The 23476-nt window shown below is 37.6% G+C and overlaps 1 protein-coding gene across 1 annotated transcript in view; it reads right to left on the bottom strand.

Moving 5' to 3' along the window:
• The window catches only part of LOC122815715 (differentially expressed in FDCP 6 homolog), a 762040-nt gene that overhangs the window by 127895 nt on the left and 610669 nt on the right, over nt 1–23476 (bottom strand). The window contains exons 8-9 of the mRNA XM_044088463.1: nt 16953–17060; nt 6326–6492 (exon numbers count right to left, since the gene is read on the bottom strand). Coding sequence (XP_043944398.1) covers nt 6326–6492; nt 16953–17060 — 275 coding nt within the window. The remainder of the gene's footprint in view (nt 1–6325; nt 6493–16952; nt 17061–23476) is intronic.

Here is a 23476-nt window from a genome sequence, read left to right as displayed (position 1 = left end):
CCACAAAATTAGAAAATATTACTAAGACAGAGATACGTTTTAGGAAAGGAAATTGTAGAACTACCCATTTAGTTTACTTAGCTATGTGTGCCAACTGTCATTGTTACTACGTAGGAAAAACAGATAGGACTTTAAGGCAAAGGATATATGATCATTACTATTGTATTAAAAAGAAAGATGTCAAAAATGCCCTGTGGAGGCATTTGCAAGAAAGTACTAGTTGTAAAATGTTTCACTTTGCCATATTAGACATAGCCACAGTGAACCTTAGAGGAGGAAATATTAGGAAAAAACTGGGAGAGTTAGAGACCAGATGGCAAATAAAACTAAATGCATCTTCCCCACCAGGACTAAATGATCATATTTCAGTGAAGCCTATCTTGGTTCATGATGGTTAGACTGGTAGGATGTATATTAAAATAAAGGGGTACGTTAAATGTTACACAAGTTCATTTTTTCACTTTTCATAATGCTCCACACATTTAAGAAGGGTAAAGGTTCCTTATACTAGTTCCATCCATGATTTTTTTGGAATGAATGTTATTATTAATATGTATTTGTTCCATACATATTTTTATATACATCAAAAAACATCTATACACATGTATGGTTCATACATATAAATATACAAAAATACAGGATGTATAATATTACAGGCATGTGGAAATGCAATGAATTGTTAACACAATATGTGGTTTTATCTAGAGCAAGTATTTTAAACAGTGTTTTTAACAGTATTACTAAGGTTTTTATTGCACTAGCACTTTAAAATGTTGTGAAATTGAGTAATTAACTTGGTTAATTATTTGATTAAGTATTCTGTATATATTGTTAGCCAAAGGGCAGTTATTTGTTCTGAGGAAGTCTAGTTATTGTTAGATGAAAGCGCTTAACATAGTACAATAAAGTTAAAATATATTCAAACTGATTCCAGGCACTTTGATTCCATCGCCAGGGAAATTGTTATTTTAGGTTTAGTTTTCAGTGTTGGACTGTTTCCCTTTATTGGAGTTTAAAGTTGAGATATAACTTAAAATGAATTCCAGTCTTTGGCATTATTGAAAATATAACTGAAATGACTGATCGGTGTGTTGCTATTGTCCCAGTGATCAAGAAGAATGGTTGAGTGCAACTACATATTGATTTAAAAAAGCTCAAAGATGCAGTTGTGCATGAAGGTTTTTGCCACCTACACTAGAATATATAGTACCCAAGCATCATATTGATGCAAAAGTCATTTCCCATGCTTGCTGCTTCCTGTGGTTTGTCTCTGATACCCCCATAGAGAAAAAGCCAAATGTTGACAACTTTCATTACTTTAGTGTGAAGTTCATGTTTTAAAAGGTTGCCATTTTGCTTAACTCCAGCAGTTGCAGAGTAAAACGTCTAATCGACTTAAGGGACTGAGTGGTATTGCTGTTATTATGGATGACTTTCTCTTATTTGGTACAGAAAAGGAACACATAATTCAATGCTAGAGACAGTGATGCAGGTAATCAAAAGTTCTGGTCTAAAGCTAAACTAAGACAAATGTTGCTTCAGTAAAACAGATCTTTAGTACTTTAGGCAACATATAAGTGCTACTGTACCAAGCCAGATAAAATCAAGAACAGAGCAATAGCCAAGTTTCAGCAGCATTTTGTGTGACTGAGCTGAGGCAACCCATAGGCATGATCAATTATGTGTACAAGTGTGTACCAAGCGTTTCCATAACATAATTCTTTAACAGTTTGTATAAGAAAATGTCCCACTGTCTTAGGGACATGCTCAAGCCCAAGCACTGAACAAAATAAAAGCAATGCTAACAGCAGTTCGAGTGTGAGGATACTCTAATGCCACTAAGCAAACAATAGTGAGTGCAGATGTAAGTATCTATAACCTAGGTGCAGCATTACTCCAAATGGATGAAAGAGTGGTATAACCTGCTGCCTATTGCTCTAGGATGCTGAATAGAGATCTGTAGACTGAAAAAGAATGCCTTGCAAGTGTGTGCAGGCATGCAAGTGACTCTCCAGATATCTATTGTGGCTTGAGAGTTTCCAGCATCACACTGACTACAAACCATTAATTCCACCGATAAATTCATACAGCTGAGACAGTCAGTGAGACAGATAATGGTACTTTGACTTAGGAATGGGGTCCACTCCTGTCATGATAATAGAAACCCAAAAGACTTGGAGAAATTAAAAAACTGAGACAAAGTGCACTCAAAGTGCCAGAGACTGTTAACGGGACTAAGGGAGTTCAATGCCAAAGCGATACATGTGTCCAGAAAGCAATTAACTGTTGCAGATATTTAATCCAAAAATCCTATATATGGCCAGACATTATCTGAGATCAAAGAAAATGCTGCCAGCTATGTAAAAACATAATGATGGTAAATCCAGTAACTACCAAGAGATTATCTAAGCTTAAACAAGCTACTCAAAATGCTTGAGAGTTGCAAGCTGTTGTAAACTTTTGCTCAGAAATCAAACAGCACACATGTATGTACTACAAAATTACAATGCAGTTATCAGAGCATGATGGTTTGTAGTTATATCATGGAGCAGAAGTGCTACGCCAAATACTCTAAGGTCATCAAGGTCTCATCAAATGCTGAGAAAGATCCAAACATCACCGTGGTGATGAATCATCAACCAAGACACGGTTAACTTAATAACCAAGTGTCAGTTCTGCAATGTGCTTGGACAATCACAGAGACATTTCCCACTAATGCCAGCACAGTTACCACAAGATCCTTAGCAAAAGACAGTTTGAGGGCACAAACCTATCTAATTGTTGATGAATAGTATTCTTGTGACACAGAAATATTTCATGGACCAAGAATGACTAGTTAACCAATAACAGCCAGATTCAGGACTATCATCTCAGGTTATGATCTTTGTAAACCACACTATGTGTGCTGGGTATATTCTGGTCACTCTATATCACAGTATGTAAGCAGCTGCATAGATGCAACTGTACTCCATATGAAGAAATGCAGGACAAACCCCAGAAAAAAACTCACATGGTAGAACCATAACATCAGCAAGATTTATAATAAAAATATAAGATTTTTTCTACCAAATGTAAGAAGAGTAATTTGTAGAATGTTAGAGCCCTTGTCACAGAAGTAAACCAATAACTCAGGAATTTAATAAAATCCATAAAAGCCATGTTTGAGGATACAATAGCTATCCAAGCCAAAGAAATCACATAACATTTTTTAGTTATGTTCATAATCTCAAAAGTACAATGCAGCAATCCACTGAGGTGATTGTGAACAATGTTACCAAAAAGGAGGCTGAAGATATAGCTAACCTACTGGCAAATAAATTTAGTTCTAAATTTACCCATCTCCCTCTGTCTCTCCCTCAAGATATACCTGAAACTGGCTTGCTTCCAGCTATTAGACAAGACCTAAAGGTGCTATCAAAAGCTAAAAATACTGCATTGATGGGTCCTGACAATATCCTTGGATACATCTTAAATAGCATGAAGCACAATTTATTCACACCCCTAACATCAGTGTTCACTCTTAGCCTCCAAAGTAGTTTTGTACCAAATGAATGGAGAACAACTAAAGTCATTCATCCATGTAAGGAAGGACCCCCAAAGGCCCAGGCAATTACAAGCCCATAAATTTGACCAGACTCATATGCAAAGCCATGCATATGATTTATCATGAAATCAATCAGTCAGGACAAAGGAACCTATAAACATTAGACCCGTCTCAGTTTGGATTTATCAAGGGAAGGTCATGCTTACTCAGCTTGGTGGATATTTTCGAAAAGGTCACCAAAGCATTGGATGAAGGAAAAATGGTACACACTGCACACCTAGATCTGGCCAAAGTGTTTGACACAATTCCCCACTCAGACATAGTGCAAAAGCTAAATAAACTGGGAATAAAGCCTTACATCATCCACTGGATTGCCAACTGGCTCACACATAGGATTCAGATACTCAAAATAGGTGAAGTTATCTCCACAAAGACACCATTCACCAATGGAGTCTCCCAGGATTCTGTACTAGGACCTCTCCTATTTGGCATCTACTTTTCTGAAGTAAAAGTCCATACCAAAGGGTTCTGGCTAACTAAGTTTGCAGATGACTACAAGCTAGGAGAAGTCACTGAATCCCCTAATGACTTGCCCATCCTGCAGGAAGGTTTGTCTCAAATAACTAAATGGTGTCGAAATCATGGTCAAACTAAATGCCAAAACTGCATTATTGTATCATTTGGGAAGTGATCTACCCCATGGAACTTACAATACACCCCTAAGAGCTGACCTGGTCATACATGATTTGGGAACGTATGTGGACAATGACCAACACTTGACCAACTCGTGTCTATTGTTGTAAGAAAGTCCATATACATTGTGCAGCTTGCAAACAAAGGGATTCTGGCTGGATCTAGGGATGTCATTGTTTCCCTTTACTCAGCCCTCATTAGGCCAGTCATTGAATATAATGCCCTCTTTGAGCATGCATCTGTCTATACACATACAACTGGAATGCCCACAGAGATACCTTACTAAAAGGATAGAAGGCCTAAACAACATGTCCTACATGGACTGATTCAAAGCCCTGTCACTATACTTGGTATCCTACAGACTGCTAAACGTTGTCCTGTGTCTGGCATATAAGGCTTCTTCTAACCCATTACTGATTGATTTACTGGACACCGGCAAGTCAAATGGCATCATAAATACTAGGTCTACGGAATCTAAATCTCTTCTGCAACATTAACAGAATGGTTTGGAAGGACAAATATATGTCACAGAAGACAGTGCTGCTATGGAACAGAGTCCCCATCCAAATAAAACAAAGTTCATTTGCATCCATTTTCAAACATAACTTAGATCTATGGATGGGAAACAGAACATTTACCCCAAGACTGCCCCCTGTACAACTTATGGAAAGATGCATTTTCTAAATGCTTTATCCCACACACGGGTCCCCTCAAATTATCTATGGTCTGATCCCAGTTATTATCATTAGGGATAATATATAATTATTAACCATGGGAGGGGTAAGACCAGTCTATAACAAAATGTGATATGTTAGTTTGAGCACAAAATGGAAACTGGTTAGGCTTAAAATAGCCCATGAGGGTAGCAAGCCTAGTACTTACCTATGAACCTATAGAACAAGGTATAGTCATCGGTACACAGGTTATGTCCAGTGACTTTCAATAGTTTGTTGCTGACTATGATTTTTCCCGTATTACATCAAATCCTCACAATTCATAATCCAATGGTCAACCTGAAGTGCAAATAGCCAAAAAGATACTAAGACAAACCCATCCTCACAAAACTCTTATGGCATATTTAACTGCTCCACAGAGTGCCACCAGACTAAGCCCTTTACAACTAATGCTGGAGGATAACTACAAACTGACTTGCCAATGACATAGTCAAAGACTTGAGTCTGTAGTTAATCTGTACCATGCAGTCAAACGTAATGACCAAAAAAGACACAGCTTTACTGAAGCAGACGTTATTGTACTGACTACACCAGTAGAGGCTTAAAAAGGTAAAAAAAAAAAAAAAAAGTCATGGACATTCAGATGTGTAGATGAAATACTGGTATGTCCTTAAGGGGTCATTTGCATATATCGCATGGGGCTACATTACAGGAGGTTTGAGGTATTAGTGAAGATTCTTGCTTTGCTAGGTCTTTCTTGTAGTTTTTACTAAATGGATAGTCTGTGTGACCTTTTTACCTTTTGATTTGGATGTTACTTGGCATATTTGGCAGTCACCTTTATATTATAGACATCAGGTTTCATTTTAAGTTCTGTTTTTCTAAACTATGGCAAAATAATCCACTTATGCTGTACTAATAAAAAAGGAAGAGACATACCATGCCTTCATTTAGTGAAATTTGGATTTATAGTCCTGAATGCACCTTTAAAATCTCAAGAAAAAAATGCATAGGTATTCAGAAGCCAGGTAGCTGAAACACTGGCATGTTCTTAAGGGGGTTGTTTTTATACATCCCATGGGCTCTACCACAGGAGATTTAAGGTTTTACACACTGAAGACAATCTTCAGCTAATTTCTATCATTTTACTAATACAATAGAAGGTGGGATATTTGCCTTACTCAAAGTAGGAGGTAGTTTGTTTTATTCTAATAGTGTCTAGGTGGATTTGAAAGGTGAAAGATGAGTGTAGCTCAATTCCAAGATATTTAAAGGAAGAAACATTAGTTGAGATATTAATAAATTAACAAAAAAAAACCCTTAAAGAAATAGAAACTTGCTTTTAGTTCTTCTACTGCAGAAACAAAAATTCATGCAGTTAATGTCATCAGGTGAAAAAAAAAACATATCCCACCTAGCTTGAGCAACACGTGCCTTCTCCTCTTCCATCCTAGCCTCAATTTCATAGTTCAGAGCCATTTCCATTTTATGTTTCATTATTTCCAGCTCTTGAATTTTCTGCTGCTGCATCTCAGCCTCTTTCTTCTTTTCCTCTATTTCTGCTGCCATGCTTGCACGAGCCTGAAAAAAAATTGTATGCATATTATTATGCTTCGAACTGAATGTTTCCTTCTTTAATATCTTCTAAGAATATTAGAAGATTAAATCTGTCAGTTAGAACAAAATCTGGATAAACTGTGATGGCATACTGTAGACACAGATGAGCCTTGTACTACATGAATTCCACTGGGGTGGTTTATGAAGATCTACACCTTTGTACTATGAAGGCAGCATGTTGTTATGAGATTGAGGGGAATGATGTAAACTGCAATATACTTCTCTCAATGAGGGTGGACATTTAAGTGGAACGCTGCAGTGCCATGTAAAGTATCCCTTGTTCAAGAATAACAGCACAAAGGCTTAGTTCTGCTTTATTTTCTTTCTTTTTCTGACAGGATTTAATTTATTGATTAATTTTTTTAACATCTGTCTACTAGGGAAAGTCTAACTTGAAACAAGCCAATTCTCAGAGGAGGCCCCAGGAGGAATACTCCAGACCCATATTTTGTAATATGGGATGAAACCAGAGGAAATGGAGGAAACCCACATGAACACAGGGAGGACATGCTGACTCCTCACAGAAGGCACCACAGTCGACAATCGAACTAGAGAACTTCTTGCTGTGAGGTGACAGCACAAACTGCTGCACACAAACTTAACAAAAACTTGGACAACTATTTGAAAGGAAAATCACGTTTTTCTGTTTTTTTTTTCCTGTCAGTTTTATTGAATGTTGTGACAGAACGGGCCACTCAAAAGTGAACTCCCAAGACAACTTGGAGAAAAATTCATAGAAAATTCATAGATTAGTACGAGGCTAATTGGCCTTGTGAGCCATTTTAAGCCTAGCCAATTATCTCTTGTGAGACTCAAACCCTACACCTTGTGTTTGTAAGGCAAACACCTTAACCATTAGGCCACCCTCCTAACCCTTACAGTCTATAATGTGCAGTATCCAGGAGCTTTCTGTTAAATTTGATAAACTTGAGATCAAAATATACAATATAAAAGAACAAACAGAAATGTTACAAGAGATAATAAAACAACAATCTGTTCACATATCAGCAATAGAAGACACATTAAATGACCTGGATAGCAGAATGGCACAGAATGAGAATCACACAGAATTCCTGTTAAAACAAAATACTTTGATTATGGAAAAAAACTAGAGGATCTAGAAAGTAGATCTAAAATAAATAATGTTAAGATATATGGAATACCAGAAAAGGAAGAAGGAGACAATAAGTTGCAGTTTTTAACTAACTGAATGCCTAAAATTCTAAATCTACCAGAAGTTCTCTATTTTGGTACTGAAAGAGCCCATAGATCTCTTTAAACTTCTTCTCTGAAGAAAAGTCATACAGTCCCCAGATCTATTATAGTAAAATTTATCTCCAGCCAAGACAAGGTTCTGGTACTGAAGACTGCTTGGGCTAATTCTATGATAAAAATAAATAACAACACTATCAGGTTTGACAATGACTCTACTGCATCTGTTAATTCATAAAGGACTTAAAGAAACTAAGCATTAAAGCTCAACTAATTTTTCCAGCCAGAGTTAGGATCTTTTTACCAGAAGGTCAGAAAACTTTTAATTCTCCAGAATGTTCAGTGGACTTTTCTCAGAAAAAGAAACTTTTTGATCAATCAGAAAATATGGATTGGACTCTTGTTATCCAAATGAGACCACCGACAAAAAATGGCTGGTATTTGAAGGATAAAAATTGTAAAAATAATAGCATTGATTCTGTTTTCTGATACTTTTACTCATTCAAACTAAATGCTTTCTTAATTAGATGCTACAGTTAAACAGATCCTCAGGGCCGTAATGCTTTATTTTTTAACATTTTTCATAGTTTTTAGCCTACTTAGGTGTTCACTTGTTGATTTATACACATGTTCATTAATATTATGATATGTTTTTTACACACAAACCTGATGAAGTATTTATTTGGTACAAAACCAGATTTCCTTGGCCAAAAGCGCTTACTTAAATAAACAGTCCATGCCCGTGCTGTACAAAACCAATCTTTATTAAAAGTGTTTCAGTTTATAAGTTATTAATATTTAATCTGATAGATGTCTAGGGGTAGATGTTTTTGTTAATGAATTAGTTATTTTGTTACTGAACTGGTTTCTTAATTAATAAAGTTTGGATTAGTAAGTTAGACTTAATAAGCAGTTCTTATTTTATATATTTTAATTTGTCTCTAGCTTTTTAATTTCAGTTCTAAGGTAGCACAGTCTCAGTTTACACTATGGTGTTAAGGGGGAAGGGGGACTTGCTTAAAGAAATGAGTTTATTGCTTTTATTGCTCTTAACAGAACCACCCTCTGTAACCACCCACTTGCTCCAAATAACCTGATTATGTATAAATAATGAATGTCTATAATGCTTTTCATTGTACTCAACTATGATTGCTTGTCTGTGTGTTTCAATAAAGGATATTCAATTTTAACTCAACTGTGGACTACCTACTATTTTCTATTTTATTTTGTAGTACATATTTTACAGTTTGTTTTTATTAGAAAACTAGGTGCATGACATAGTTTAAGGAGTGAACTTCACAGACCCATTACAGGTTGCATACTGGGTTTTCTGAGACTTCAAGGGATACCACAGATTTTCTTTTTCCAATTTAAAACCTTATGACAAATTGGCAAATGCTGAGTAGAAAATATTAAATCAGAAATATCTTGATGTACTTTAACATATAATGTCAAAAGATCTGGGTAAAAATTACAAACTTACTCAATAAACCTAAAACACTTACACAAGTGTGGCTGTTACATCTAAGAAAAAATAATAATCATATTAAATAATCTCCAAATAAGGTGATAAAAATTAAAAAGTGACGGATTTAAAATATATACTAGAATGTTTTAGGAAATATTATGAAGAAATTAATAACAAAGAGATATACTTAGAAGTCAATAACACAACCAATGACTTTTTGAAGGACAATATAAGGTTTAATTTTACAAAAAAAAAAAAAAGATAAAAAATTGATGTCATTCTCTTTTAAGGATTTAAAAGATCAAATTAATAATCTTAAACTAAATAAAGTCCTTGGTCTTGATAGTAGAAGTCCAGAATTATACAACTTATTCCCAGAGAATATTTAAATATCCTATTAAAAGTTTTTGAACAAGTTAAACATATGTCAACCACCCCCTCCCCCAGAAATATTCCCTAATCTCTCCTATCCTGAAACCAAATAAAGATTCAAACTTATGTTCCTCTCACTGTCCTACTTCAGTATTAAATAATAAAATATTTGTGTCTATTCTTGCAAAAAAAGATTGAACCTTATTATGCCAGGATTAATAAATGATGAGAAGACTGGTTTTATGCTAAATAGAAAGGTTCTGGATAACATAATTAGGCTTGATACTTAAATAGATCTGGCTAATAAAAACAAACAAAAAAAAACCTATAATAAGTCTAGATATAAATAAGGCTTTTGATTCTATTAGTTGGAATTATTTGTTCAAAACACTTAAACAATATGAATTTTCCCTAGATTTTATAAATCTTATAACTATTTCATTCTTATCAATGTTCTTGACTGAGGGTTATTTATTTCGGCTCATTTGCATCATTTACTGAAACATTCCTTTCTATTGAAACTGCATTCACTGAAAGTATATGTAAAATGTAAAATATAAAATGAAGATATAGGCCTGCTTTAATAATTCTGTATTTCTAGGCCTATGCAAAAAGAATATTGTATTTATATATAACAAACTACATTTAAGTGATACCTTACAATGTGTATATAAAAAACATATACAAATAGATATACGTGTGTGTGTGTGTGTGTGTGTGTGTGTGTGTGTGTGTGTGTGTGTGTGTGTGTGTGTGTGTGTATATATATATATATATATATATATATCTATGAGAGAGCAACCGAGCGAGAGAAACAGGAATAATATATATATATATATATATATATATATGTAGAAATACTGTCAGTGTGTGTAAAACTATCACCATGCTTTGTATACCCATAGGCAAACCAACTAAGAAGGTACAAATGGTAGGGCACAGTTTTCATCATTTGCACAGGTGAGGAAAAGTGTTTCCTCTACCAGGAAGTGCAGTGGATGAACCACCACCCCGGCTAGAAGTCTATGCTCTAATGCTTCTTCCTTAGTGTGATGAGGCTTTCTTCCTGTTGTAGTGTAAGTCATCCCTCTGCGTGCAATGATTATGCTAATTAGGTGTCAGATCATTATTGTTCCTGAATCACTCAAATTGTGCGATGAGCAAACCTGATGCTGTCACATACCTGAGCACATGTAGATAGAGTTCTGCACACTAACAGGCAGCCACGTATTTTAAGGGTGTGGGAATTATCCTATATTTAACTAAGATGGAGTTGATGTAGAGCATGTATTTTCAACAGCATACACAGGGATGGAAGACTGCTATGTTTCACACATTAAAGTATCACTGGAAGCATAAAAATATAGTATCTATATCTTTACAACTTGGTATTCATCACATAAGTGAGGTGACTGTCAATGTTCATTGTTGCAAAGAAGACAGAACAAGTGAGAGCTGTCTTGGGTGCCAATTCAGTGCGATATTCCAAGACATCTTTCAAGGTGAGACATTATGGTTGGAGAAGAAGACGGTAGTACTTCCTTAAGAGTACAGAGGTGGTGTGAGGAGGAGTCCAAGTCCTACATTTTTCAGAACATCTTCCATAGTAGTACAGCTGAATGCTTCTGCAGGAGATCTTTACTGGGTCACAGTATAAGGCTCCTGTTGAGCAAGGTTGTCACTTATATTACTGGCATCACATACATACATATATACACACACACACACACACACACACACACACACACACACACACACACACACACACACCTGCAGGGTAACAGTGCCGTCACCACTGCTGTGACATGAGCCATCTCAAGCCTGGACTCCTTCACCAGTGAGAGGATGAAGTTAAGACACAGTCATCACTTCCATACTGTAAGTACAAAACCCTTCAGCACTATGCAGTTTTTCATTAGGCCCTTTTAAGGTCTGTACCCCTGCAGAGATTGAAATGAATACACAGATGCACAAGAGTAGAGTGGATTCCCCAAGAGAGTGCTGAGGTGAGTTTACATGCTATCATAAAAATGTCTGGCTTCTAATAGTAACAGTAGTAGGCATTAACCACAATAATGTATGATTACAAATCAGTGGGCACATCTGTCATTATTGGCAAAGAGTGATGGTATCTGTATGATGTGCAATGTCAGAAGTGTTTCTTTATGAAACCTCCTGTATAGGTTGTCAAGTGGAGCTTCATGTTAAGTGTATTTATTCTCACACTGATGAGGACAACATTGAATTAAATTTATACCCCCAACACTCTTGTGATCATGAAAAGAATTTCATGTATACCTATGTATTTTTTTCTGTCCATTAGTATCACATGTTCAAGGTTCATATGCATGAAAGATCATCATCAGTTTGCTGTACATTTCACCTCTTCCAATAATATTGGTTATCCTTTACCTAACGCCTGTGATTGACATACATATGTCTGAACAGCTACAAAAAACTTTCAACATAGAAAAACAAAATTCAGAAAACATGAAGGTAATACTGCTCAAAGCTAGGAGCCTAAACAATAATCTACATCTCTACAGACACTCCTCACCCTAGAATGCATCGATATATGCATCATCATGGAGACCTAGTTCTTTTCAGATCCACCATACTAGATTAAGTCAGTAAAAGTGATGGTGGTGTCTCTATATTTGTAAGAGATTTACACCTCCATACTTGTTAAGCAGGATAACCACCTGGCACTTCTCCATGTATAAATTACCATTAACAAAACTCCATAGCACAATGTAGCCAACTATAATACCCCCTCTATGACCCCCTTTCCTGTGACTCCTACCTAATATGGAAGCCCTAAGCATTCAGACAAACACTGTTCTCAAAGGGGACTTCAACTACCCCTCGGTTAAATAGGAAACATCCACACACATGTAGGCACAAAGATTCTGGACTTAAATACAAACTCATTTGACCAGCTTGTCTGTGCCACAGTGACAGGTGATAAAATCTTGAACTAAATTCTTGCCAATTTGTGACAGCTCTGCTCCCCTCCAGTACCAATAGCCTTTTTAGTCAAATCAGACCATGAATCAGTCATATTCAAGATATGACTGAAGCTGGAAGCATCTTCCAATAATCAGCTATTCAGAGATAATGCCAAGTAAAACCTTTAAAAGCTGAGTGATGACCTGGCAAAAAATTCAACTTTCCCTTCCAGTCTGTCTCTACTACAAATGTGGACTCCATCACTGTCAGATTCTATAAGCATGCAAGAAATGTGAAGAAACATTTCCCTGTTAAAAATAAATACAACACTAAGTTTAATAATAAACCCTGTGGTAGAACACTGATATAAACAGGCTCTACAATAAAAGGAAAATGCCCATTGCATATAAAAACAAATCAAATTCTGCAAATGCCAAAAAAAACCCACTCTTGTTATGGCTGGCAAGAAACTTCAGACTTTGATTAAATCAGCCAAAGCTAGATATAAGGTAGAAATATCCAGCAAGGCAAAAAGCAGTCATAAAGTCTTTTTATAATTCTATGCGAAATGTCAAAAATAATGTTCAAAATTGCACTGAACTAATGATGAATGATACCACACACACAAGGCCTGAAGAAATAGCCACTCTACTAGTGGATATATTTAGCTCTAACTTCACTCTCCTCCCCCTTGCCTAGTTATTTTATCAGTGTCTGCACTTTCCCCTCAAATCTCCCTGGAATAAGTCCTGAAGACACTATCCAAGACCAAGAACACTACTTCTATGGGGCTGGATAACATACCAGGATGCCTGTTGTTCGGCCTGAAACATGACCTGTCAACTCCCCCACCTCCAGAGGCTTTTCAAGATTACCCTCCAAACAGGGTTTATACCAAATAAATGGAAGACATAAATGTGGGGTGTCAACTGATCTGGACAATTGTAGACCTATAAGCCTGACCAGCATCATCTGTAAGGCTATGGAAAGAAACATTATGGAATCAATATGGAATTATGGAATCATTATGGAATTAATAAATAAATGCATAGACAAACTACCCAAGTGACCCAAGCCAGTTCAGTTTTGTCAAAGTCTAATCCTGCCTATTTAGTCTGGTTGATTTCTTCAAGAAAGTTGCCAAAGAATGGCTGAGGGAAAAACTGCTTTACTACATAACTGGACTTTGCAAAGGCATTCAACACCACTCCCATTGAAGCCTAGTTGATTAACTCATCCATCTAAACATAGATCTTTGTGCAACTCATTGAATAGTAAACTAGCTCACAAATAGAATACAATAAATTAGGGTGGGTGACTACCTCCAACAAGAGACCTGTTACTGGAGGAGTACCCCAGGGCTCAATTAGCAGGCTACTCCTTTTTAGGCCTCTACTTCTCAGAGGTTATGGTAAATATTGAGAGCTTATGGCTAATAAAGTTTGCTGAGGACTAAACTGGGTGCCATCATAAACTGTCCAGAAGACACCAAGATTATGCAGGAAGGCTTGTCACAAACAAATAATGGTGTCAAAACCATGGTGTAAAACTAAACAATAAAAAGTACATAATTGTATTCTTCAGCAAGCAAAAATGTCCCCTGCAACTACCCCATTGACCACACTCCCTTGAAAATTGACCCCATAGAGTGGAGATATAGGACTATATACAGATAATGAATTGTTACTCAACCATCACATTGACTATTGTTCAGCTTATTAACAAGGGTGTGACATCCAAACCAAGGGATGTGGTCATTCTACTGTACACTGCACTCATCTGCCAGTTACTGAATATAATGCCCTGTTTTTCAGGTACCTGTCCAAGCACCTGATTCAACCTGAGAAACTACAATGTTTTCTCACCAAGAAAATCTAACACCTCAAAGCCCTGTCCCTCCTCTCAGTATCCTACAGGCTGCTAAGATGATGTCTTTGACTTTCATACAGAGCTTCAACCAACCCCATCCTTTCAGAACATCTGGGTCCTAGTCTGCCACAGTCGCTTTCACAAATCCTGACCTATCTGCATCACTTGCATCATGTAGCCCCACAATAGAAACTGGTACAGGGGTTGTGGCCTGTAGCAATGTGAGTGGAGGCCACCCATCAGCAGTTGGCAGACAATGTGAGGGATATCACTGACAGTAGTTTGGATGCCTGCACTGGCCACATGAAGACCATGATCTCCTGATCCTGAGTCACATCCCTGCGCATCAATGGTTCCACCAAGACCCGGTGGTGACAGTACACAGGGTGCCGAATAATCTCCCATTGTGTCTCACATGGCACAGTCTGCATCTACAAATACCCTTTCCTGTCCCCCAACCAAGTGTTCCCCTCCCATTTGTGTCTATGCCCACCCTTGTTGGTTTAACAATCCTCACTTCATCATTGTCTTCCCTCTCTTTGTCTGATGTCTTCTTCTGCATTGTGTTCCTCCACCCTCATTGTGTTATCCCACACTTTGTTAGTCTTTTCTGTCTTTCCCTGCAGCCTAACCTACCCCTCCTACCTTCTTCTGACTTACCATACTTCATTCCCCAACCTAACCCTTCTCTTAAAAAAATTAGAACAAGAACACTAATTTTTGAGTGAGAAAGATTGGGTAGATTATAAGTGATTCATAATGTTTGCAACTGGGAGTGTGCCAGTATGGTTTGTGATGTAAAAAGTTTGCGACTAGGATTGTGTCAGTGTGGTTTGTTTTCATTTATATAAATGATTGATGCCTATGTAGTAAGTGATGGTTTAATAAAGATGGCTCTTGTTTAATAAAAAGCAAGAATTGAATAATTTATGTAATATTGCCTAAGTTTTATCATATATAGCAATATATGTGAAGTATAATGTTTATGTTAATATAGTTTGATTACATTTATATGAATGTAAATTTGCCTCTGTCACAAGGGATAATTCAATAAAGGTGTTTGAAAAAAAAAACACTCATCCATCTACCTGCTTAACTGAATAAACTACTAGGAACTTCAACAAGGCATCTTTAGTCCTCCCATAGGGAGGGTTTCACAGAGAGAGAGAGAGTCTCCAAGATCTGTTAACTAAAGTGATTTTATCTGCACTAATCCTTTGAACTTTGTTTCTTTTAAAAAATAGGAATCTGCCCACCTGTCCAACAAAAAATAGATTATTCCTTCTACTTCACTTCCATTCTGCTGATTCCTTATTTGCTTACCTTCTGTTCCTCTGTCTGCTTGCTTTCCCTTTTCATCTCTATCCTATACTCCCATGTCCACCCTTTAATCTGGTCCAGAAATAAACACACCACACACATCCAAAAATGGCTTAGAAAACAATCATCTTATTGTGATAGTATGTTAAACAGCAGGTCAAGGAGAGGACGCTTCGCCCTTGCTGCCCATATCTTACCAACAAGAAAAGGCACTTCTCATTGAATAGCATAACTGAAGCCAAATCTGTGTCATCTGCTACAGATATTGCCATCAGTCATGCAAATGTGCCGAGTGCTGTTGTGTGGCAGTTATCCAATTTGAAATGAGCAAAGCTTATGCCTTTATTCTTGACAGCTGCCATGGATCAGCCTGTTAATGGTCTTTTGTGTAGACTGCCAATGCATGCATTCTGTTGCAGGGTAACATTCTCCCTATATGTGCTTCTCTGACCCCTTCAGCATGACTCCTATAATAACTCACTTAGTTTGGCTTTGTTTAGGAGAGAATTTCTGAATAAGTTCAAGCTTCAAGTGCCGTGAGCCCTGTCTTTTGGTTACTGATTCTATCATGTTGTTGGGTGACATTCCCCTTTTATGTGGTTTCTAAATTCTCCAGTAGGACTCCTGTAGCAGCTAACTTAGTTACTGTTGTGTATAAGACATAGTAACTGACAAAATGTTTTTTGATTATTTGCTCCATGCTATGGGCAACATTCCACTTATATGTAAGAGTAGCAACTTTTAAATAAAAAAAGATTCCTAGATCTGTTACGTAATCGTTGTTGTCATTGGTCTGGTCATGTGTCACCTAGAATGAATGTATTTAAAAGTTGCTGCTCTTACACTCAAACTTTTTAGCATATTTGAGGAAGCACTGTTGTGAGAAAACTAAACTTTATTAAATAAACTTCTTGTTTATGGTGTCCTTGAACCGTGAGTTTGTTTGCTATATGGATTTCGTAAGCTTAATCTTGACCTTTACCTGTTTTGATCTACTTGTCTTTGTTGTATTTGTAATGGGCCTCGGAGCTTGTTTTGCATGCATAGTAAACAATGTTGGCTTGAAGTAGTACTTCTGAAACCCTGGGATCATCAATAATATGTGCAATAATATTATTAATTATACTGCCTCAGACAAAGTAGCCACTTTCCCTGGTTTAGAAAACACCTGCTTAAATGCAACACTATTGTACTGTAACATCCACCTTCAACAGCATGGCTAATTGTGTCTTACCTCCTCTGTCTCTCTCAGCTGTTTCTCCAAAGCTTTTTGCAGATCTTCCTGCTGTTTCAGTCCCTGCTGCTCCAGTTCTTTCCGACGCTCTTCTAGTTCCATCTGACTCTGCAGCAGAAGTAAACAGAAAACAGACTACTGAAATTCTTTGCAATAGCCTTGCTACTGGTATTGATACTTCATGGCAATTAATTGACTAATACACAGCATCACATTACAGCCCTGTAATATTAGTCTGTTGTTTGAGCAACACTAGCTAAATTAGAGGCAGAAGAATATGAGTAAAAATTACCTACCCTGAATAGTGTTAAAATAAATGTAAAGATTGCTGCAATTAAGAAGTTACTGTTCTGGATGAGAGGTAGTTGGTTAGCTGTTGACTGATTATGAAGAAATCATAAACAATAGTTTGTTCTTTTTATAGGTTCATAGGTAGGTACTAGGCTATTGGCCATAGCGCCTATATAAGCCTAGCCAAAAGGTACCCTGGCTTTCGCCACCCAAGAAAATTATTTTCCTGTTCTACTGTCGAGCAGAGTCACAGAAGTGATCCATGGGGTGAATTTCCTTTCTCCCATCCAATCATCAAGATTTTTCTTGAAGAGTGCTAATGAGGAGCTTTGTTTAATGCAGATAGGTAGTTTGTTCCAAAGTATGGGAAGTCTCTGGGACAGGAATCTATCCCTCCAGCATGTTCTGTTATTGTGGTGACAAGGTTTAGGTCCCTAGAGCATGTAGCTCAGAGGGCTTGGGACTTCTTTAAGTGGAGCATGTCCAAAAGCCCTGGGTTTGACACAGCTTTGTGTGTTAGGCAGAGATCACCTCTGAGTAGGAGATATGTGACGGAGTAAAGCTGTAGTTTTTTGAGATGGTCTGCGTAGGCCTTTCCAGTTGTTGTAGATGTCTTGTGAGGTACATACCAAAAGGGGCATTGTACTCTATAATGGGTCTAATGAGTAATGAGTAGAGGGGAACAATGACCTCTTTTTCCTAGATGAGAAACCTTTTGTGATGAGGTGTGCCACATAGAAGGATTTCCTGACTACTGTGGCGATGTGATTATCAAAGGAGAGACTACTGTCCACCTGTGTCCCAAGGTCTCATCACACTTTCGGTGTTAAGTAGACTACCCCCTATGTGGTAGTTCATGGGTATATAGTTTTTTTACCAAAAGGGATGACAATGAACTTTTTGGCATTGAGCTTGAGGCCATGGCTTTGACACCAAGCATCTGTCTCAGCAAGGCCCTTTTGTAGGATGTCCACATCTTTTGGAGTTTTGATTATGGCTCCTAGTTTGCAGTCATCTGTGAATTTCATTAGCCAAAGACCTTCTGTGTTAGCCTGTACTTCAAAGAAGTAGATACCAAACAGGAGAGGACCCAGGACTGAACCCTGTGGTACTCCACTTGTCACTGGTCTGAAGTTGGATTTGGAGTCTGCTACATTCCCAGTGTGGGTTCTGTCAGTGAGTCAGTTGGCAACCCATCTTGTGACATAGGGACGTATATCTAGTTTAGTGAGTTTATCTATAATTCCAGAGTAGAACATGCAAAAACAGAGTTTAACATGTAAAACTAGGACAGAATGTATAGTGTAGAATGTACACATACTGCATATTGCAAAGAAGGATGCACGTAACACAAGATTGTGATTGTGCACAAGTTTACAAAGACAGAAGGCATAAATTCCAAGGAGATATATATATATATATATATATATATCTTTACACACACAAACACACACACACACACACACACACACACACACACACACACACACACACACACACACACACACACACACACACACACACACACACAGGTAGATTTACTTTAGCTTAAATAATCTTTATTTGACATCTGTTTAGTCAAGCAGATTTAATTGACTAAACAGATGGTTGACAGGTGTACAAAACTGCCCATCTCTCCAACACTGTGTAATCTTGGACTTAATTACTTAATTAGCAGGGGTGTGGGGAGCAGCCCTCCCATACGATGGCTGAAGGCTCCTACTACCTCCCATGTAGATTTTGTAAGAACCTGCAATACAAAGACTATCGCAGGAATAGTCTGAAAAATTAGTACATCTATGTTGTAATGTAAGAACAGTAGCTGCATATTACGTCTGAGAAATGGTAACTGAACTGGTTCCCACACTATTTCATCTGAAATATATATGAAATTACCACTGGCTACACTGAATATGCTTTTAGCGATATCTAACAATGTTTGAACCTCTGACAGTATTCATAATTCATGGCATTATTCTTCGATAACAGTTGTTACCAAAGCTAAGAAAGTCCCAAGTTTCTGTTTTTCATACTGACCAGCATCACTTGTTGATTATAAATTATTCATGATGATAACCACAAACATGTTAAAACCTCTTAGGCTGGGACTGATTCATCCTAATCAAAGTAAATCTATCTGGGGGATTCTTACACAAGACAACATCAAAAGCTACCCATCCCTGACAGCCCCTTCAGTGTCAGAATCATAAGGGTTTATGCAGCAACTGTAACAGTAAACATTTTCATTAAGTTAAAGACATTAAGTAAAAAATGAGCAGTTTATGTAACACCGTGGGAGTCATAAGAAAGTAGGCATCTACATACAATAAATCAGGAAAGTGTATTAACATGATTATCTCAGTTGAAAAGTAACTTTATTCAGTGTCTCTCAAGTACTTATATTTGTTTTCTTTTAACAAATGGTTATGCAGGGTTTTCATGAAATGTATAATATCAGCTAGCTGTGTAACATTTTCAGGGATGGAGTTTCAGGAGGCAGTGGCTACTTTGAAAACAGCTCTCTCACAAATAACTAAAGTGAATGGAAGCTTATACAACTGTAAGAAATCAGTGTCATTAAGATAGTAGTTGGAATCTCTGATGGATAACTTATTAAGTATGTGATATAGTATCTTGCAGGTAAGAGTGTGAAGGAGAAGAGTGACCTTGGCATTAAATGGAAACCAGTTTGATTTCTTTAAGGTGATGCTGTTGTGTTCTTTTGAATGAAACAAGTGAATAAGCCTAAGGATTTGAAGAAATGTAGCATTTTGGCCATTGAAGGAAGTAATGACTGGGAGAGCATATCCTCATCTGACCATGAGAACATTATTAGTGATATTTCATCTCACCTCTTGGGTAAGAAGACTAGGTTATTTGTAAGAAAGTTTGAGTTGTGTTAACACCTTATTTATTTATGTGCTGACTCAAGTATGGAAGTTTAGTTGAGGGTTACAAATGAGTCTAGGTGCTTTTGCTGATAAACAAAGAGGATGGCAGTGCTGTTTGGGTCAGTAAGTAACAGTTCTGCTGGAAATAGTCCGTCTTTAAAAAGAACCAAAAAAGCATTACAGAAGTTTGAACTTTGCTGTAACAATTTATTGTGAAAAACCAGCTCCATGCTACAGTAAAGTCTCTTTGCAACTCATTGGAAAGAATGGATGATATTTTGCAGGCTCTAGTAATAACAATATCATCAGCATAAAATTGTATTTCAGCTGAGGAAGATCACAAGGTAGGTAATTCATATAATAGGAAAAACAAATGGGAAGCCAAGACAGCATCTTGTGAGAATGTAGTACCTGACGTACTGAAATTGTCAGACCCTATTACAATGAAGGAACATTGTGAGAGACAGCTACAGAACCACTGAGTAACCTCAAAGTCTTTCTGTTAGTTTGTGTAGCAGAAGTGTGAGACATTTTTCAAATCTTTGAATATTGCCCCAGCAAATTTATCTTGTTCCATGTTGCTATAAATGTGATGTGAGTGGGAATATATGGCTGTAATGGTTCTACAGTTAGAATGAACACCACGTTGCTGATTACATAGAATATTATTGGCTATGATGAATTCCAAAACTTGCTCATAAATAAGATCTTACAGAATTTTGGCATGTGAGCCACCATTTATCTTGAGTTGGAAAAGCAAGGTGAAGAGCTTTTATACTGCAACTCACTGGAGTGTATTTTCTATAATCCCTACCTCCAATTGACAAGGTGTGTAATGCCATCTAGGTGAGTGTGAAATGGTATTGTAATACCTCTGCAGTGGTCCAGTAATCAAGGAGTCCCAATCCTCACCGCTGGCAACGGTGGGGGGATGTACACACTGGGAGGATGACATATACACACACAGTAAAGTGCAATTTCCCTTAAAAGCACATGGAGACTACAGTTAGTCTGGAGCTGGTTTCTCCCTCTTTCTCTAGATCTCTAAAAGACTCCCCATTAGCACAGCTATAGGGTTAAGATCTCAGCTGAGTGGCCAAACTAAGACCTCCAGCACCCTCTCTGTCTAACCAGTGCTTCATGTCCCTGCCCAAGTAGCAAACACACACACACACACACACACACACACACACACACACACACACACACACACACACACACGCACACACACACACACACACACACACACACACACACACACACACACACACACACACACACACACACACACACACACACACACTTTGAGGTTTGATTTATACATACACACACTTGGGAAAGGTTGGCACAGATTTACTAGCTATGCCCCCTTTTGCCCAAACTATAAGGTAGTTTCCACTGCCACCAGCCAATACTTATCAGCTCCTTTAAGAACCTTAGCAAAGGGTGTCAAATTTTACTGTGTAATGTTACTATTAATCCAAATGGCAGTTTGGCCAAGAGCCACGCTATTAGGAGTGGCTTGTACAGTGTCACCAAACAGATATGCAAGTACTCTAAGAGCTCAAATATCTCTAAACAGACCAGCCACAATGGAAAGGTTTAAATATATTTAATAATAAATAATAAAAGAACAAGACAACACAATATGTATTCAAAATGACATCAGAGTTCGAAATCTCAGGAAATATTTAAAACAACATTGCAGGACAGTCTCAAATAGCTACAGAAAACACCTAAACTAATCTTTACTATATTCCTAATTGAATCTAAGAGAAATTACTGTACCCTAGTTAACTTACTTACAGCAAGGTAAGTGCAGAGATGGTGACTGTATGTTGTCAGGTCTCAGACAAATACAAAATGCCCTCGCTCTCTCTCTCAGAGAGTTCTAAAATTAATATCAAATATTACTGCTGGAATACTTGCAGCATGACATCACTTTTTGGTCACCTGACTATCACAGGCTCAAAAACAAACATTGCTAGAAACTGCCAGCATTAGCATCTCCCAGGGAAAAATACATAGCCCTTGGATCTTTGCACCTGCTTGAAGACATGACATAATAAAACACTTACAAAACAATGTAGAAGACTCCCTAGTTTTAGAAATCCTGTCTCCTTGCTGCACTGAAACTAACTTTTATAGCACAATTATAAAACAATTTAATTTCGACTTCTTGAAGTTTTGCAAGTTAACCCTCTATGTTCTAGTTCCCACTGTTAAAACACATTGACTTACACAGATACAATGGTTTATATACACTTCTGTTCTTTCCCAGTAGGTACACTGTGGCCACATCCTTAAGATCAGTACTGTACACATGCACTTCTGTACCAGCAGCTTGATATACAGACAACATACAGTTCGAATATCGTGATAGCACGAGCAATTGCATCCTGCTGATATTCACAAATGACATAGAATTATTTACAAAATTCCAGATAACTGGGATGGCAGTATTTCCTTTTGTGACACCCCCCCATCTCCAAAAACTCAAGCTAGGTTTTCAAGTCACCTTTGAGAAACATTGCTTGAGAGAGTTGGGCCTATCTGAGAATACCTTACCCCATTCCCTGTCATGAGATTCCAGCTGCCTTGGCATTGCTGACCCCAGTACAGTGCTGCACTGTCTCATTTTATGCCTGTAACCCTAGGCTCAACCATAGTAATTTGGGATTTTTCTGGCTGGCTCCCTGCAACCATATATCTCCCTCAGACTCCTCCTACCTCTCACTGCAAATACTTAGCACAAGAGCCTCCTTGTCTTAGTAAGGTTTTATCATGTTAACATGGTACATTTTGTGCCCCTGCCTAGCAGTTCTACCATGTAGTTAACATCACTGACCTTCCTAACCACATTGAAGGGTCTCTACCAAGCTGCCTGCAGCTTGTTGTGTCTAACAGGAATGAGAACCATTACCTGCTGCCCCACATCATGCTTACTAGCTTGAGCATTCCTGTCATACCAGACCTTTTTCTGCTGTTGGGCTTCTGCCAGGTTCTCCAGGGCCAAGCCCATGAGCTCCCTCTGCCTTGTTCTGAAGTTTAGGAAATGTGTTACAGCAAACTCCTTGTGGGATTCACGCTCACCCTCCCACTCATCTCAAATCAAATCTATAGGTCCCTTCACCCTATGTCCATACAGCAACTCAAAGGGTGAAAAACCTGTGGATTCCTGGAGAACCTCTCTGTAAGCAAACAACAGATGAGGCAAATATTTGTCCCAAACCCTTTAAACTGGTCTGTAATTGCCCGTAGCATGGTCTCGAGTATAGAATTTAACCTCTTCACAAGACCATTAGTCTGAGGATGGTAGGGGGTAGTATTTAGGTGCTTCAC

Source organism: Protopterus annectens, chromosome 11.part0, assembly GCF_019279795.1.
Source record: "Protopterus annectens isolate FY-2018-M chromosome 11.part0, PAN1.0, whole genome shotgun sequence".
In the NCBI taxonomy this organism is placed as follows: Eukaryota; Metazoa; Chordata; order Ceratodontiformes; family Protopteridae; genus Protopterus; species Protopterus annectens.
Note: the sequence above shows the minus strand (reverse complement) of the source record. Positions and strands in the feature narration are given on the sequence as shown.